The sequence below is a fragment of the Plenodomus lingam genome (assembly GCF_022343315.1).
Source record: "Plenodomus lingam strain CAN1 chromosome Unknown contig_12, whole genome shotgun sequence".
NCBI lineage: Eukaryota > Fungi > Ascomycota > Dothideomycetes > Pleosporales > Leptosphaeriaceae > Plenodomus > Plenodomus lingam.
Genome location: NW_027093930.1, coordinates 928501 through 947025, shown reverse-complemented (window position 1 = coordinate 947025; position 18525 = coordinate 928501). Strand labels below are relative to the sequence as shown.

The 18525-nt window shown below is 52.1% G+C and overlaps 5 protein-coding genes across 5 annotated transcripts; 2 read left to right on the top strand and 3 right to left on the bottom strand.

The window, feature by feature from the left end:
- Nucleotides 1–1094: 1094 nt before the first annotated feature.
- Nucleotides 1095–3066, bottom strand: IAQ61_001543 (uncharacterized protein; the record flags this gene model as incomplete). Its single annotated transcript, XM_066095145.1, has 4 exons — nucleotides 1095–1697; nucleotides 2000–2548; nucleotides 2881–2894; nucleotides 3009–3066. Coding segments are annotated over 4 exons (1224 nt in total), but the record flags the coding sequence as incomplete, so codon positions are not given.
- Nucleotides 3067–4123: 1057 nt separating this feature from the next.
- Nucleotides 4124–6187, top strand: IAQ61_001542 (uncharacterized protein; the record flags this gene model as incomplete). Its single annotated transcript, XM_003839805.2, has 1 exon — nucleotides 4124–6187. The coding sequence occupies one exon, from the start codon at nucleotides 4124–4126 to the stop codon at nucleotides 6185–6187; it is 2064 nt and encodes a 687-aa protein (XP_003839853.2).
- A 608-nt stretch (nucleotides 6188–6795) lies between these two features.
- Nucleotides 6796–10074, bottom strand: IAQ61_001541 (uncharacterized protein). Its single transcript, XM_003839804.2, has 2 exons — nucleotides 8691–10074; nucleotides 6796–8615 (listed from the first exon to the last, which is right to left on the bottom strand). The coding sequence occupies exons 1-2, from the start codon at nucleotides 8745–8747 to the stop codon at nucleotides 7323–7325; spliced, it is 1350 nt and encodes a 449-aa protein (XP_003839852.1). The 5' UTR covers nucleotides 8748–10074; the 3' UTR covers nucleotides 6796–7322.
- Nucleotides 10075–11738: 1664 nt separating this feature from the next.
- Nucleotides 11739–15314, top strand: IAQ61_001540 (uncharacterized protein; the record flags this gene model as incomplete). Its single annotated transcript, XM_066095144.1, has 7 exons — nucleotides 11739–12081; nucleotides 12359–12531; nucleotides 12597–12722; nucleotides 12770–12901; nucleotides 12947–13513; nucleotides 13574–13760; nucleotides 13810–15314. The coding sequence occupies 7 exons, from the start codon at nucleotides 11739–11741 to the stop codon at nucleotides 15312–15314; spliced, it is 3033 nt and encodes a 1010-aa protein (XP_065954992.1).
- Nucleotides 15315–16256: 942 nt separating this feature from the next.
- Nucleotides 16257–18457, bottom strand: IAQ61_001539 (uncharacterized protein; the record flags this gene model as incomplete). The annotated part of the gene is made up of 5 exons (XM_003839801.1): nucleotides 16257–16852; nucleotides 16905–17370; nucleotides 17431–18012; nucleotides 18085–18303; nucleotides 18431–18457. 5 exons carry the CDS (start codon nucleotides 18455–18457, stop codon nucleotides 16257–16259), a joined length of 1890 nt encoding a protein of 629 aa, XP_003839849.1.
- Between the last annotated feature and the right edge of the window lie 68 nt (nucleotides 18458–18525).

Here is an 18525-nt window from a genome sequence, read left to right as displayed (position 1 = left end):
TGTTCGAGAATCCGGGGCGTTTGGATCAGTAGCAAGGTGAGTTAAGGAAGAGTCCAGCCCAGTAGCTTGTCTGGATGTGATTGTTGACTTCGCCTGGGTCAAATTCGTCAATAATCCTGCCATCGCATACTCGAGGCCAGTCGTCTGATTGGCTGTCATATTCGCATTGCCCGCAGATTGGCTGGCAGATGGGTTCTCGGACTGTACTGCGCAAACACCCGATCCCTGCCCTGAAGTGGTAATAAAGCCTTGTGAAGGTCGCATTGTAGCACTACGGTAAAAAATTGTTTACTGTAGAATAGTACGCTAGGGGTTTACTATATAGGTGTAAACTGACCTTATGTATACCTGTAAATAGGTTTAAAGTAGTAGTTTACTTTTATTAAAGTAGTAGTTTACTTTAATTAAAGTAGTAGTTTACTTTAATTAAAGTAGTAGTTTACTTTTATTAAAGTAGTAGTTTACTTTTATTAAAGTAGTAGTTTACTTTTATTAAAGTAGTAGTTTACTTTTATAGTAGGGGTTTAAATTAAGTATAATAAGTAGTTTTATTTCTATTATACGCTATAATACCTAACTAAGACTAAAAGGGGTAGAGAAGATTAGCTTTACGCTATATGCATATATAATATAATAATAAGTTATGGTATTTTTACTAATAGGAGGTGGTAATAGAGGTGGTGATAATAGAGGTGGTGATAATAGAGGTGGTGGTGGTGGTAGAGGTGGTGGTAGAGGTAATGGAGGTGGTAGAGGTGGTGGTAGAGGTGGTGATAGAGGTGATAGAGGTGATAGAGGTGGTAGAGGTGGTGGTAGAGGTGGTAGAGGTGGTGGTAGAGGTAATGGAGGTGGTAGAGGTGGTGAAGAAGATTAAAGAAAGGAGGGGTAAAATACTTAAATAGTTAGTAGGAAACTAGTTATTACTACGTAATACTAGTAGATTAATAGAAGTAGAAATAAAAGTAGTTTACTTTTGTGGAATACATAGTATAATAAACCCTATTTAGGTTTACTTCTTCTACCTAAACCACTTCTTAGTCTACTTTAGATAAATATGGCTACTGTAAACCGGTTTTGTACCGTAGTGGATGTAGGCCTTGCAATACTGGCATCGCTAATACTCGTACGTCCAAAGCTTGTGGTCCCAGAACTGAGGCTGCCAAAGCTCGAGCCGCCACTTGATGTGGAAGAATAGAAGCAGCTACTGGTGCCGTGGTGCAAATTATCGAGGCTGTGAGCGACGGCAGTGCTATCAGTGGGATGGAATGCATACATCTGATGTGAAACTTACAGAAAACTGATGTAGGCGTGTCAGCATCGCTCGTAACAACGTCTGGGCCATTGGCAGGGGTCTGGGCAGCTCTGCTCGTATCATGGGCCATGCCCGTATTGATATATGACTGATTGATGCCACCCGTATTCGATGGAAGATCTTCATAATCCCTCAACTGGATGTCTGCATCTGGCATCTCGATTAGGTCTTCGTCCATACTATCTTTTATTTGTGTAGGATGAGAGTCATCGTCCAATCCACCCTGCAGTCCGACATGCTCACTGCTGTGGATGCAGGCAAACTGATCGTAAAAAGAGCCTTGCGTGAGACAGAGACGGGGCAGTACGACTTTGGTAACCTCTGCGAGTGCCTCCAAATGGTAGACTACGATCAGAGAGTCCTTGGTGACAGCAAACGAGAGCTCCTAGTTTTTGTAGTAGGTCTCATGTATTCTTCGGAACAAATCCCAGTCCCACTCGGTCCGCAAAACAACTTGCTCAATCCAATTCTTCACTAAGAAGGCATCCTCCTTGAATGAGGTGTTGGTTATGAGCTGTGTAAAAAGTGGCATGGCTCTCACCAGGACGTGGACGAGGTCGTGGCATAGACATATAAATTGCTTCTAGTTGAACCTTGGGAGGTCCATACTCCTCAAATTTTGGTCGGGCTAAACACAAATTAGAAATAATACACAAATTCAGATAGGTATATAGAAGGTGTTCATACGTTGGCAGCATCATCTTTCAGCCCGGCCAATCTCTTCTCATCGTCCGCATCGATTTGGCCACTTAGTCTTTGGGCATATACGCGCTGCCATTCGACTATCTTCAGCCTCTTGCTCTGGGGAAAGTGACACCAGAAAGCCTGTGCGCCGAATCGGCGTGAAGGTTCACGTCGAAGCGCTGGTCTATACTGGCCCTCATGTTGAGACGGGCTGATCCCCTGGCGCAGGTAGGCGTCTCTCCGTCTGCGTTCATTACGCACAACAATGTGGTTTTTATTGATATGCGCTCGTTTCTCTTCTATTCTTCTAGTGGACTCGAGCTCTCCACCGGTACCTTTGCACAGATCGACGAGAATGCCACGCGAGCGCGCAATGCTGGGTCGCAGGAATGTCAATGGAACGGAGTCATTGGGCTTACGGATATTGAATCTGAGAGGTTCGAAATGTTGAGCGATTTGACAATGAAGCCGTAGCTTCTTGGGGCGAAGTGTTGCACCTACATGTCGAGTTGGGGCATTGGTCGTATGTGCAGTCGACGTTGCGAGTGTCAGCTGATTGAGAGTGAAGGTTGAATGAGAGTGTTGGAGAAGAAAAGTTATGGAGGCCAGATCGAGTCTTCATGTGGGCTGGGAGTGACATAGATGGAAGGCGAACGCGTTTGCACTCACTTTCGCTGCCAAGACTCTATTCAGAACGCGCTTTGGCGGACCAAAGGCATGTAACGCAATCTTAAGGCTTATCGCTTGTTAGTATTCAATATATGAAGTGAATGTGATAGTGATGTTACACTTGTCACCCTGGGTCCAATGGTCTGCTGATGAGTGCTTCACGGTGAGGCCGTCTGTTATGGTAACTTGCGCACACGAACTGTAGGTAGGTTTACCCTCAATTCGAACACTGTCCCCGTTTAACTACTATATGCCGATTGGGCCGACCTTCTCCTTGGCTAGTTCTTCTAAGTCTTCGTTACATCCCGAGTCTCCTTTTCTCCGCAATTAAATCGTCACCTACTCGCCTTGCTCAAAAAATCCTTTCCTGCTACCCCCACATGAGCTACCTCAGAAATCATTTGGTACCCCTTATACGACTTGATAACTGCCTCAAATACCGGGACCCCCTATCTGAGACCGAGTAGGTTGCTGGGCCGCGCACTTGGGACTCTGATCACCCTACTAATCATGGAAGGTTCGCTCATGATCATGAGAGCTTCAGATTCAGGATTTGCAGCAGCTCCCAGCTCTTGGGTTTATCACCCTCGGTTTTCCCTCGATAATATGTTGTTCAGTCAACGCAAGTTGGAATCGTGTTCGTGTCATGTTTTCGGTAGTTGATATCCTGCAGCACGTTCTAACATTTCCTTGTTATCAAACTAGGCTGCTTTTCATGCATCCATACATTGTATTTTGGACGACCCAATGGCCATTTATGTTCTCATACGCTTGTTTTATGGGTCAGCAAACAATTTGACGGCCTTTAAGAAATACTGAAAACATTGGTACTAGTTGTCATAGGTAGCAGCAACGGGCTTGCCCATGCTATCAATCACTACCAAGTCGACTCTGCTGGTGCCGTTTTGAATATGTATACCATGTTCAATAGTGCATGGCATTGCGTTCTCCTGCATCCTTCGACACTCTATTGTTTGAACTTCGAGTTCCTCATAATTAATTCGCCCATGACGTAATCCTTCCGGTTTTTTTTCTGGATCACGGCTCATGCTAAAACAAGGACTTAGCCGCTTTTCCCAGTGAATGAAGTGCCAAGAAATGCAGATGAGATTGGACACTGAGTGACTGTTGGTGTCATTGCACACAATAGCACTTTCACAATAGCTGCGAGTCATCGAAATTATCCAGCGTCGAATTGGATTCACCTGGTGCTGTGCTCCATTGAGAGGTTGGTCGTTTGGTCACTAGCGCCTCCTCGCATTGTGGGCAGTCAACCCCCGCCAATCCTATTACAAAAGCCAACACCTACCTCTACCGTACTTCAAGCTCAACTGGCTACTCTTCTTTTTCAACAACACGGAATTCACGAAGCTTCTATTTTTCTCTTGCTAAAACACAAACAACAGTCCATCAACTTGTAGCTCCTTCAGCGACGGATCACACAAACATCCAAACAACATGGAATCTCTCCAAGTTCTTTATAGTAGGGCAGCAGATATGCTGTATGATGGATACGCTCGCGTAGTGAGTGCGAAAAATGCGACTCAGCTGGAGGTCAATGTACAGAACGTGCCAGGCGCAACCGAAGACGCGGCTGCAGCAACCTCAACGATATACCAAAGCACTGGCATCCAAACACAACCACTGTGTGACGTCTGGCAATACTTGGAAATCTTCGGCCGCAATGCTCTGGTAACGGAAGTGGGCACTGGAGCGATTGGGCGATACACAAAAGGTGGTGGAGCCTTTGCATATGAGCATAGATATGGGAAGCCCTTCCTGGCTGCGCCACTGAGCGACAGCGACACCAAATCCAACTACACGGATTCCGCCTTTCAAACCATCGGGTTCCCCAATGCTATTCGATCGATCGCCAAGGCTAAAGTCAAGGCCAGCATGATGGTTACCCGGTATCGCAAGGTCGCCGAGGAGGCAGGAGTTAGAGTATTTGCTGAATCCAAAGCTGAGAGGGTGTTACATTCTGAGCAGTTTACACCTTCCGTCACGCTTGATGCAGAGGGAAATACCAAAGATGGGGAGCTGGGCTCACTCTTTCTGCCAAACATCTATGGTGAAGACATCAAGCCAGTAAAGAGACTAGAACAGGTATCGGCCAACTATCACCAAACCCAACGCGCGATCCCGTCACTTGCTCCGTCATTGCGAGAGGATACCCCGGATCCTGAGCCCTTAGAGGACTATGGACAGGAGCAAATTGAGTGGAAACGGGATGCGAAGCATAGGAACTGGAATCATAACGAGAGTGGACGCAGCGACTTTGTGCCTCGTGCGGCATTCATCGTTTATGATCCAGCACGACACCCAAGCTACACGACATCTTCCAACAAGGCCAACAGCATCTTATCACCTGGTAGAAGGAAGCGCCCCGTCGAAGATGAGCAGCCTTCCTCGCAGAAAGCGAACAAGCGAACAAAGCTCACTGCGTCGACTCAGCACAACCAAGAGCATACTCCACAGCCCCATCCACAAGTCGATTGTGTCCTTGGCGCATCGCACATTCACCAAGAAGAGATACGAGGTCGCAAGCAATCAGACTCTCTGGTATCCAGTCACGAGACGCCAACAGTCAAACCTGATCGCAAGTTGGAAGCCATCCCGCAGGAACCAAGGAAAGAACGAGAGCGCACTGCAACCATTCTGAAACATACTCCACGTGGCAGAGCCGTCTCACCACGCAGAGCCATTGGCAGCCAGCGTGCTCGATCAAGCAGTCCATCGACCAATGAGACTAGGTCCTACCGTGCTCGAGAGAACTATCGCAGCGAAGACAGCAAGAGGAATGAACCAGTTCGCGAGTACCATCCCAGCTCCCGAAACTATCGCAATGACTTTGAGGACTGTAATGCAGCGTCTCACTCCAAGCTGCAGACACCTCTCCCAGACAAGGCGCAACCCATTTTCCAAGTCCACGTTGACAGGACACAAGAATCACCAAACGTGAAGAACAATCTCGGATCTGAGCAGTCAATCCTGGCTTCAAGCGACTCAGAGATCACAAATGGCCAGAGTAATCACAACTACCAGTCCACTCCCACGCCCGCGCCCCGCCACCAGCATGATGCCGCCGCCGTCGCGGCTGATGAACACATTACCCATCACCGTGATGGCAAGCACCTAGCACCACCAACGCCTCACCAACAGCCCAAAGCAAAACCCCAGGAAATCATGCACCAAGACCGTCTCTGCCAGCTTTCTCACCCTCTCCAGACTTCCACCTTCGCCTACCATCCCAGCTCCAAGCCCAGCTCCCATCTTAACTCCACCCACTTCCCCACCCCCTCCTCCCCACGCCACACCCAACTCCACTCCACACGCACACACGCCCCAGCACCTTCTTCGCGCGTAGAGAAGAGCTACCGCGCCACGGTGCGCCAGGGCATCAAAGGCACAACAGCGATGCAGAAACCAGACGAGGGGGCCAAGAAGACGGGCGAGCGTAAGGCAGGACCAAGGCCGAAGCGTGATGCCAGGAGTTTGATAAACCGGTGGTTGGGAGGGTGAAGTTGCCGAGAAGAGAGACGGGGGAAGGAGGAGGATGGATGTGATGGACATGCAAGGTACCAACTCAAGAAAGTGCCGATCCAGCATTCCCCCTACGTACTCGAAGAACGCAATTGAACCATCAACCGGACTCCTAACACACACACACACACACACTCTCTCTCTCTCTCTCTCTCTCTCTCTAGCAATCAACCACATCGCCAAACTCTTCACCTTGTATACAATTCATCTGAGAATATTTCTTCCCCACGACCACCGGAGACACACAGCGCCTTGCACATCGCATGCCCATCATACACACCCACCTACCTTGGGTACACAGCGCTGCCGAGAGACCGACTCCTCTGCCCATAACTAAGGCATCGAGACCCAGTACCGAGTACCCAGGTCCCCAGTATATTTAACAACTGCATCAAATCAAATCAACTTGGAAACAACAAAAAACTGATATCGAAAATACCGAGAAATATTGAACCATGATGGATTTGTGCATATTGCGTGACCGGCGATGTAGGCACTATGTCCTTTGCTACCTATTAGCAAATGAATATGTCTGAAATCGCATACATGCATACTCCCGGTGAAGCAATTCCGCATCCCGTATACCTGGACACACCATGCGATAAAAGGACGAGGGCTACCTGCTCGATATCAAGCAGTAATGATGTGTAGAATGTTGGATAGACATGTTGGATAGGTATTATCGATCAAGTCTTAGTATAGAGTATCATATAAGCATCGATATGAACATCATCTACACAAAAGCAAACCCATGCCTATACCCATACCCATACCTCATGCCGCAAAAAGACAACAATGTGTATAGTTTAAAAAGGTATGCGAACTGTGCGAAGATAAAGAAAAAAAAGTGGAAAATTGTAGCCAAATGTAGCACACCGTGAATGCTAAATGCGTGAGCCATGTACAAAAGTCCGCAAAGGGACAAGATTGATCATATCAAGGGGGAAGAGAGGAAAAAGGAGATGATGAAGGTAAGAAAAGAAAAGATACGCCAAACGCCATGGTCATGCCGATTTGAATCTCGTGTGTACGTACCCATCTAGCCGTCCATCCGTCCATCGTCGTGCTAAGGTGCGAAATCCCCGAGTGCAAATTCCATCATCAACGTAATTCTTCAGGCATGCGTCGTATGACTTCGAAACAACATCTTCAATCCCGACGGCTCCTTTTCCTTCTTCTTGCTGGCCCCCTCCTTGACCGTCTTACTGCGTTTCGTCTCGCCCGTCTTGCCCGTCCGGCTCGTCTTGTGGCTGCGCGTGCTCTTCTCGCTGACCACGCTCTTGGCCCGATGACTGCGACCCGCACGCGACTCCGCATCGCGCTCCTTGTCGCGGCGCGAGCGCGTGCTCCGACGGGATTTCATGTCGTCTTCGTCCAAGACGCCGGCGGCAATGAGCTGGCGCGAGGCACCGGGAGTGATGAATTCGCCGTCCACGCTGGTGCCGGCCGAGTATTCGGCCACGTCGGCGATACCGCGGCGCCACATTTCGACGCGCGAGAGCTCCTGGGGCTCCAGTTCCTCGAGCTCGTGCGTGTCGTGGACTTCGTCGACGCGGGGAGGGAGGGCAGCTGTGCCGGCGGGTGCGGCGTTCATGGGCATGGGCTGGAGCGGGTCGTTGCTTTGCGCTTGGATCTTCTTGATGATCTTGTAGCCGCCAAGGGCGACAATGGTGACGCCCACGGCGACGCCGCCGGCGATCATGAATTGAGGAGAGAGGAGGAGGGCGGCGACGGCGGGGAAACTTCCTTTGAGCGTCATGAGCACCCCTGGACCCATTTTACCGACAATCGCGCTAATCTCGGCCAGGGTGAGGGAGACGGCAGCCAGAGCTTCGGGGTTCTGTTGGAGATTTTCAATCATGGTGGTGACCGAGTATTGGAGACAGTTGGCCTCGTCCAGGAGAATGGTAATCTTGGATGCTTTCTCTTTGAGTTCGCCGTCGTCGTATTTTTGGGCGGGAAGGGGTGGGGGAATGTCGCCATAGGCAAGGTCCATGTCGACAAAGGCTTCTGATTTCGAGCGCGTCTTCTGCTGGACATGCATGTCTGAATTTCTTCGTGCAATCTCTTTCCTGTGCGCGTCGCGACCCTCGCCGGCGAGGTCCTGCTCAAAACGGTGGGTGCTACCCCGTGGACTCTGGCGAGGACTGTCATTGGCATAGAAGCTGTCGGTATAGCCGCGCTCCATACTCGGGCGCTCGCGATGTGAAGATTTCCTATGCGACTTGGAGCGGTGGGTGGCCCTCGAGTAGTGAGAGCGTGTGTCATCTTCCTGGATGCGAAGGGCTTCTACGCCCTTGGCCAGCTTCCTCTCGCGCGCAACCGCATCGCGTTCTGCTTGAATCTCAGCCTTGCGCTCGCGATAGGCGGCCTTGGCTTCTTTGAAGACGTTGACAATATGCTTGCTCTGTGGGTGTGGTGCATGTGCGGGTCAGCTGGTCTCCTTATCGCGAGGGGGGGATTTCCTTATCGGGCGACTCACACTGCTCACCACCTTGCCGGACTTGTTGATGACGGTGATGGTCTCTCCGACGCCCATTGCAATGGATTGGGATCGACTGCGTGGCTTCTCTTTTTCTTTTGCTGCAGCTGCGCTGGGCTGCAAAGACAAGTGGTGTAACGTGCAAAGTGAGGTAACGTGCGACGGGAATGGCAGAGAAATAGGTGGTGCTTGGATGCCTGGATCAACGAGGCTGGAGGCGGTCAGGATGTATCAATGCGCGCGGAAACGGTTCCTAGTTGGCAGGCTCCACGGGTCCACCTGGATCACACAAGCGATAGAGTCGGTCAGTCAGAAAGTATATATACCAGTTGGTAGGTACGGTGTGTGTTGTGTAGTAGTCGTAGTGCTCCGACTCAGACGTGCTTGTCTAGGGGGCCTGCGTAAACGTAGGTACTCTTTCTTGTCTTGGTCGCTGGCCAGCAGTCTATGTAGGCCAGTAGGTAGGTAGTCTAGAACTAGCGGCGCAAAGTGTCGGAAGAGCACGCGCGGAGAGTGAGGCGGTGATCTGGGGGGGATACCAGTCGAGGACAAGTCAAGAAGAGACAGCATGCATCATCGTGGCCAACAGGCGTGGAGGAGCGGTTCGAGAGTGGTGGAAGCAAGGGGGGATGCGGGCATGCCAGTGACGGGGCTGCCCGCAGCCAACCTATCGTGGGTATTAAACTACGGTCCAAGTAGGTGACAGGACAGGCTCGCGCGCTGGCATTCGCGGGGGTGGGCGTGAATGATTCGGCCGGGATAGGCGGGGCGGGAAGGGGTTGTTGGTTGGCGTGTCGCCCTGTTACAGGACAGCGGAGGGCCACGATCAAGGTCTGGTCAGGCCCTTGGTGCTGGCTAAACCTACTGTGGGAGTGTCTGGGTGTGTAGAGTTACGTTAGCCGAGGCGAGATTTATCTGGCGCATGCTAGTCTATGCGGCCGACGATGCGGGCAGACGTATCGCTGCACCGCAAATGGCCAGAGAAAGTGAGAGAGGGGATGGAGAGCGGGCAGACGAGTGCCAGTTTTCGGGCAAGCTGCATGCTGTGAACGTGTCGCTGCTGCGAGTGGACAGCCAAAGAGCCTCGATCGGACTGCATGGTGATGGCATGGCGCATCCCAAAGCCGGTACCCGACACTCGGTGCTTGATGCCCAAATCTGATGAAGGTTTTGAAAAGTAGAAGTAGCCGAGCCGAGGAAGAAGGATGACATGTTTTTGTTTTGGAAGCTGAGCTGGCGGCATGGATCAGCTCAGCCAGCTTCTCAAGCTTGGCAGATGGCCATGAGGCAGACATGTCAAGTGGGCGCTTGTGGCTGGCGATGAGTGAGTGAGGGTGGCTGTGGTTGTGTGAGAGGGTGGGTGAGTGAGTGAGGGTGGCTGTGGTTGTGTGAGAGGGTGGGTGAGTGAGTGAGGGTGGCTGTGGTTGTGTGAGAGGGTGGGTGAGTGAGTGAGGGTGGCTGTGGTTGTGTGAGAGGGTGGGTGAGTGAGTGAGGGTGGCTGTGGTTGTGTGAGAGAGTGTGGGTGAGTGAAAGAGTGTGGCTGTGGCTGTGGCTGTGGCTGGTGACTTCTTCCAACAAAGGCCCCATGGAGGTCGAGACGATGGAATGTTCATGCCTCTGTCAACTCCTCTCCTCTCTCTTCCAGCCTTGACACGTGACTGCAGTGCCGGTCTGTACGGTGCCCAGTTACCCAAGCATGCACAGTAGGACGATTACATAGGACATGGGCCAAGTGCAGTACGGTACCGGTATGTAGCTATCCATCTTCCCATCCATGACCTAGTAAACTGACAAAACTACCCACGCCCACTCTGGTACTGCACTACTTGGCCCTACTGTGCATCATCCACAGTCCACTGTCTACCCTGTGTACCAAGTATCATCCACAGTCCACTGTCTACCCTGTGTACCAAGTATCATCCACACTCCACTGTCTATCTACCCTGTGTACTGGACATTGCATCTACTCTCGAGTGTTCCAAGTCGCAGATGGATTGGTCATGTCCGGTCGAAAGAAGCGGGTCGCGGCTTCCCAAACCTTCCACCCCCACGCCTGCTGCTTCCCAAAACAGAAAACCCCTCACTCGCCAAGCTTCTACTTCCCCTTCTCCCACCCTTCTAGTCCTTCACTAAACCCCTCACCCAAGAGTCAACCCCCCCTCCCTGACGACAAGACCAGCTACACCACCTGCCATATTCTCTTTTCCGAGGGAAAACTGCGAGAAGCTGCTGAAAAATCTTTAACATCCTGACGTACCCAGCATATTCATCATCATCATCATCATCAGATTTCACTCAACCTTGGGCTGCTGCTCTTCGCCTTTCGCCCCAACAGGGAAGACCTCTTCCTACTCTCTCTCTCTCTCTCTCTCTCTCCCCTCTCTCTCTCTCTGCCTGTGTCCACAACAGCCCACACAGTACGGTGTCACTAACACATCCATCTCCCTCTGTCCATGTTATCGTGCCGACTCACTCACTTGCACTCCCCCACCAACCCCAGGACCCTTTTCGGGAGACGCCAAATGATCAGCGATCCCAGCTTCAATCGCATATGCACCATCCACGGCTCGTTCCCGGAGCTTGCGGCCTTCTATGCATCCCGCCGCGCGGAGCTTGCCAGATGCGCTCGTACCTAGTTGCAAACAATCGCGTCAGCTGTTGCTCACCTATCATGGCCATGCCCACGACTTCAAATGTCTCGGGGCGTTACATGGCCTCTACGTCTTGTCTCTCATGGACGGTCGAGCGTGGTGAACACGTATCCAGCTGCTGAACTCGCCGACGCGCACATCATTTCCCTCTGCTGCGCTGTGCGACTGCAGAAGCTACAGTAGCGTATGAATCGCGGATGCCACGCCTCCCAATGGCTGGGGTAAGCACACTGCCAGCAGTTTGCAGCACACAGCAGACGCTGGCGGGTCACAATCCACTTCCACGTCTTTGACCTGTTTGACATGCAAAAACAACAGAGGCTGGACGACGGATAAAGTGCTTGTTCGTTGCAACGCCCTGTCGTCACCGAAAAGTGCTGCTTCCTCCCAGAGACCAATGGCGCCATCGCACAGGGCAAGCTCGCCATATCGAAGCCGTGACCCTGTGGCCATGTACACCCACCATAGTTTTTCTCCTTCTCCTGAGCGCGCTCTGAGTGACCATGAAACTTCTTCCGACACGACACTTTACGGCGGGGATGAGCTATCGCAGTGGTCCACCTGTCCCATTGCCCCCATCTTTGACCAATTGCTGCCTCACAGCGACACCGTCCCTGCTTCTGCAATCTTCCCCTTTCACCTGATTTCTGCCTGCAGCTCTGCAGAACGAGCCATGTGTCAATACTCGCAGTCAACCACGACGACTACGTGTGAGGTCAAGCAGAATGTAGGCCGAAAAGGTACGTACCGTACCGTACATGGGCGTGCCAGCTGGAAAGCTAGGATGCTCTGTTCAATGTTGCATGGGCGCATCGCATATATGTCAGGCCTATGGCATGGTAGAGTAGCCCCGCCGCCGGCCGGCCCAACTGGACCCTGGCGCTTCCGTCATCGCTCTCGACGCCAACGGGCCGGACCAGCTTCACACGACAGGCAAGCAGGAGATGCTATGCAGGAACAGCAAGAAAAAGCGCCAGAGAAGAGAGTCGCTTGGAGCTGCGCTGACAATGCCATCAGCAGTGCCCTTACAACACGACGCTGTGTCTTATAGTGACAGTGACGATGAAGCTGCGCCGGGGGCGAAAAGCAGGCCATCTTTGTCGCATCGCATGAAGCACGACAAATCCATACTTGCGCTCGCCGTATCATCGCAGTACATCTTTGCGGGTACCCAGGGTGGCGAACTGCTTGTATGTACCTCGGAGGGGATATCAGACCAGGCGCGCTGGCATCATCATCAACTCATGCTCCCTAGGTATTCAGTCTCGACACGTATGAGCGCCGCAGAGTCATACACGCGCACAAAGGCAGTATCCTCGGTCTATGTCTATCGCAAGACCAGCAGCTGCTCTTCTCGAGTGCAGCCGACCCCATAGTAAATGTAAGCAACGCTGTCAAGTGGGCTGGTTCGCATGGCTAATGGGCCAGGTCTGGTGTACCTCTACCTTCCAGCATCTCTACGCACTGTGGTCACCCTATGATATTGGCGACATCTTCTGTGTCGCATACTCATCCTGCCACAGCACCGTATACCTTGGTGCACAGAATACGAGTATCCAAGTAAGCGGCCGGTTCCCCGAGAGAACGAAGTGCTGACGAGGACAGTGGTACGACTTGAAAGAAAAGGACACGCGACCCCGCCCATCGACGAGCTCACATCCGAATGAGCGCAAAAACAAATTCTTCGACTCCCTCGGCCCTGGGGGTGCGCAGACACCGAAGCCAAGCGGGGCTGAACATCGACCACGCGACGCAGCAGGCGGACAGGAACTCCAGATCGATAATCAAGACATACACCAGTTTGCACACTACGGATACGTCCACTGCATGCTATTGGGACAGGGGATACTTCCAGACGCGCCTTCAGAAGAGGTCCTGGTCTCGGGCGGTGGGGATGGGCGCATAGTGCTTTGGCGAATCGACCCTACACAACGTGGATCCATTTCCATCATCTATACCCTGGAGGACGGCCGAGAGGAAGGTGAGTCGATATTATCACTCGCACGCGAGGGCTCCTTTCTCTACAGTGGACGATTCGATGGCGAAATCAACGTATGGGATCTTGAGACGCGTCAACTGGTGCGAAGTCTCAAGGCCAATGTAGGTGATGTCCATACACTGACGCTTGGGGCTGGAATCCTGTACGCAGGTGGAAAGTCTGGGTCTGTGCAGGTTAGTACACGTGCCGGTGGTAGTATGTTACCAGGCTCCATGCTGATGAAAAAAACACAGAAGTTCAACGAGCACTATGAGACAATCACCACCTTCAAGGCACACAACGGCTTGATTCTCGCTTCCGCATTTGCCAAGTTTGATGATAGACCCATGCTCTTTACTGGTGGCAACGACAACACCATAGTGGTGTGGGAAGTCAAAGACTGCATGGAGCCAGATGCAGTGGCCAGCAGGAGCAATAATGGTGCATACACTCCTTTAATCTCAAATGTGGCGCACTGACACTGCCCTAGACCTCATGGTTGAATCGTTGTCGCAATTCGTATCATTTCGGACAGTATCATCCCAAGCAAAGTACCGCGCCGACTGTAGAAGAGGAGCCTCGTACCTCCGGTCTGTATTTCAAAACTTTGGTGCCATGACAGAGATGATCAACACCAGCGAGCCATACAACCCCGTAGTGTTCGCCAAGTTCAGGGGCAACCCCGCGACAGCGGCCTCCCGGAAAAAGATTCTCTTCTACGGTCATTACGATGTCATTCCAGCCGAGAATGAGCATCGCAAGTGGAAACATGATCCATTCGTCCTGACTGGAGAGAATGGCTACCTGTACGGTCGCGGCGTCTCCGACAACAAGGGGCCCATCATGGCCGCCATTTATGCTGCGCACGAGCTGGCCAAGGAGCAAAGTCTGGACGCCGACATCATCTTTCTCATCGAAGGTGAGGAAGAAAGCGGTTCGAGGGGCTTCGAAAAGGCAGTGCAGTCACGCAAGGATCTCATTGGAGACGTGGATTGGATTCTCCTGGCCAATAGTTATTGGCTCGACGATCACGTGCCATGTCTTACGTATGGACTGCGAGGTGTCATTCACGCCACAGTGTCGATTGAGAGCAAGCATCCGGATCTGCACAGCGGAGTGGATGGGAGCGCATTGCTCGATGAACCGTTGAAAGATCTTGTCATGTTGTTGTCAAAGTTGACAGGCCGACATGGCAAAGTACAGATTCCTGGCTTCTATGATCCTGTCCTACCCCTCACCAAAAATGAAGAAGATCTCTACACCGAGATTACAAAAACATTGCTGCAGGGCAACCCAGGCCTGGGAGATCCAGTGGAACTGGCGCAATCTCTCATGCGGCGATGGCGAGAAGCCTCCCTTACCATACATCGATTCCAGACGTCAGGCCCCGACAATTCCACCATCATCCCCCGGCTCGCCAAAGCCGCAATGTCGATACGACTCGTGCCCAACCAAGAAGCAAATGAAGTAGCAAAAGCCCTCACCTCGTTTCTGCAGTCCGAATTCGAAGACCTCGACTCCAAGAACCGATTGACAGTGACGATTGACCACCAAGCCGAGCCCTGGCTCGGAGACTTCAACAATGAAATCTTCCAGACACTCGAGCGGGCCATCACATCGGTCTGGGGCCCCACGCTAGGCCAACCACACGACTGCCAACCCACCCCCAAAGCACAAGACTACTTCCCCCCCTCATCACCCGCACAACCCACCCTCGTCCCCGCAACCTCAAACACCCTCGCCAACTCCCAATCCGCATCCGCATCCACACCCCCAACCACGACCCCACCCCGCAAACCCCTGTACATTCGCGAAGGCGGCTCGATACCTAGCATCCGCTTCCTGGAAAAGGAGTTTAATGCGCCAGCGGCCCATTTGCCCTGTGGCCAGGCGAGCGATTCGGCGCATTTGGACAATGAGCGTCTGCGGTTGGTCAATTTGTATAATAGTAAGAGGATTTTCAAACACGTGTTTAGGGAGTTGCCGGCGAAGTGAGGGGAGGTGGTTGGGCAGGGGATTGGTGTGTGCGTTGGGTTGTATGGCATGGCCGAGGCGTTGTGAATGGGATGTTTTCTTTTCTTTTTAGGCTTTTGAGTTTTAAGAGTGATTTGTTGGTACTTTTGATGTGTTGAGGCTCTGGTGATAGAGTCGGACTCGTGATGAAAGCAGTCAGGCCCATGACGCAGGATCAACGCCGCACCCACACTCGTCCGTTTAGCTGAGTGTATAAAGGGGGTGGAGAACGTGGGCACAAGCCAAGTCTGACGACCTTTCTCATCAGTTCAGGTTGTGTTTTTTCCTTCATCTGCTGGAGGCGGGGATTCAGGCTTGCCGCCTCAATGTCTTTTATTCTTGGTTTGACAAGTCCAAGTTGTCCAAGTTGTCCAAGTTCTTTCCTCTCAAGTAAACACCATACCAGCTATACTTTAAATTTTCCTACCCTTCAAGACACCTAGGCTTTGAAATCCTTGGACTTTTTAGTTTTGGATTCACTGTCTACCCTCCAGTATCTGTCTTCCGTCTTCAGTTTCAGACTTCCAGTTCCTGACCTCTTTCTCCAATCTCTACCCTCCACCGTCCACCCCAACATTGCTAAAATCTCCCTCGTCGTTACTAGAGCAGCTGGAAAGTAGAATTTGACATCGTCCATGTTTTTTTGGGTGGCATACAATACAAACACAACAGGTCCCAACCTCTCAAGTCAAGAAATCGCATTATCATTATCACTCCCTCTACCTATTCCACATGCTCTTTCGCAAACGCATCCATCTGGTCAAAAAGATGCAACTCTGCAACTCCTAAACCGGACCCAAGATACATGGGCTACTCGCTACCTGTCGAGCAGAGCACAAAACTACATCACATCACATTGTCATTTACTATGCCAACTCCGTCCCCCTCAATTAAAACAAAAAAAATTTGCAAACATGCCAAAACCTAATTCTTCTCATTGAGCGTAGTGGCCGCCCCGTGGCTATGCGACGCCACGCTCGCGCGACGCTCGACATCCTCAGCCTGTGTCGCGGTGCCCAAATGACCCGTTGGTAGCAAATTGAGCTCGTCTTCTTGCTTGTCCATTCTGCGGTAGGCGAAGAAGAAGGCGATGCCTGTGACAAACGAAATGATAGCCACAGCGCCGTAATTCCACACGACGTGGGGGTCGTTGGTGAGCGGGGTGAAGGCCTGGGCGAGGGCGGCGGAGAAGGCGGTGGTGAAGAGCTGGACGGATTGGACGAGGGAGCGCATGTTTTTCGGGGCTTTGGTGAAGGCGTATTCGAGCGTCGTGACCGAGGCAAAGATTTCAGACGTGGCGATGAGCACGTAGACGCCGGTGACGGCCCAGACGTTGATGGGGGATTTGTACTCTGCGGCGCCGGTTTCGTAATAGCCCGAGGTCTTGTAGATGTAGTGTTGGAGCACGGCGGCCCAGACCATGGAGAAGGCACCGAGGATGAAGCCGGCGGTGATTTTCTTGATGGGCGTGAAGCGGATGCCCTTTTTGCGGAGCCAGGGGTAGATTACGACGTCCATGACTAGAAATGGCGGTCAAAACATGGTTTTGCAGGGAAAAGAAGAGAAACTTACTAGGTACGATGATGATAATGCAAATGGGATCGAGGTTTTGCAGCAAATCGTTGGGGACACCGTTGAGTTTCATGGTGGAGCACATTTGCGTCAGGTTGGAATCCATCTGCCTGTACGCGAGCCAAAAGATGGGAACCCAGAAGAAGACGGAACAGGCACCGAGACCACGGGCCACCTCGTCGACCCAGGCGTCGTCGAAATTGTACCAAGAGGGTGCGTTTGCACCGAGATACGAGGGCTTGACTTTTTGCCACATGGTGCCATCGTTCCAGTTCTTCCACGTCTGCGCAGGGCTCCTCGTCCAGCCCGCACCAAGGGCTTTGAACCACAGCTTGAAAGCAGGACCCATGACGTTGCCGCTCGGTGGACGGAGAATGTACCATTTCTTGCAGAAGATGAGGACAGGGATACAGAGGACGAACATGACTGTGGGGATCAGGTAGGCCAGATAGAAGCCGACATAGCGCTACAAAAGGATGCGAGTTAGTAAAGAACGCGGTCAAAGCAAATCTGCACGTGTGCTTACCTCGGCGTAGACCATACCAATCTGGCCAACCAAGGCGCCAATGTTGATGAAGAAGTAGAACCAATTGTAGATTCTCGTCACCGTCACAGCCGGGTCGACAATGACGCGCTCGCCCTTTTGAGTCTCGACACGCATGCGCTCTTGAGGGACCTGTTCAGCAATCAAAGGTGAGATGTTGGGCTTGAAGGTTCCCGTTCCGAGACCCATGATGATCAAACCGAGAATGAAGACACCGAGGGCCGTGTTGGGCTTCTCGAGAACAGAGGGTGCAGAGGAGGCAACGAGAATGATATGGCCGACTTCAGCAACGAGGACAGAGTAGAAAATGGTCTTGTAACGACCGAGGTAGGTGTCGGCGATCCAGGCTCCCAGAAGCGGGCAACAGTAGACCCAGAAGGAGTTGAAGGTGGTCAAACTGAAGGAAATTTGCTTTCCGAGACCCAATGCGCCGGGCTGGGCCTCGTCGCTGGAAGGATCGAGGGCGGCACCAGTTGGGGTCTTGAGCGGCTTGGCGATGAAGTTGGAATAGACGGCGATGGTTCCATAGTAAGACATGCGCTCTACCAGCTCAACAAAGGCGATCTGGCGTGCCATGGTTAGCACGCGGTCTTTTCAAGATGCGAGAATGGTGCAGTGGGTGAGAGTAGGACGTACAGAAAAGATTCTCCATGGAATGTGAGCAGGCACACGGCGCAGGGTCAAGAGTTCCTCTGCTGTGGGTTCGTCGTCGGCCTCGGTCAGGTAGTTGTCTTGAAGGGTGGCCTTTCCCTCGGAGTGAAGATAGGGAGGTGCTCCTGTGGAGTGCATTTCTGGATGCTTGCGCTGAGGGTCGCCAGAGGCATCAAGCAGAGCAGGATCCAAGCCGACGGCTTGCTGCGAGGCGTGTTAGCAAGATACGCTGCGTCGTGCAGATTGAGTGGACATGGGTGTAGGATGCTTATATAGATTGACGATAGGGCGGGAGTGGAACGGCTACTAGAGAGTGAAGACTGGAACTTACGACTTCACCAGCGTCGCCAATGGCCATGGTGGGCGAGCAGTGTTGCGGTCGTTACTAGGAGAGGTGACGGGGAGGGAGGGGTCTCGAGGGGGAGG

Excerpts from the sequence above, each read along its gene's own strand:
- IAQ61_001541 (XM_003839804.2), bottom strand. The coding sequence starts at position 8,747 with ATGGGCGTCGGAGAGACCATCACCGTCATCAACAAGTCCGGCAAGGTG. Across the intron at positions 8,616-8,690 it reads CCGGCAAGGTGGTGAGCAGT|AGCAAGCATATTGTCAACGT; the intron begins GTGAGTCGCCCG and ends CCACACCCACAG.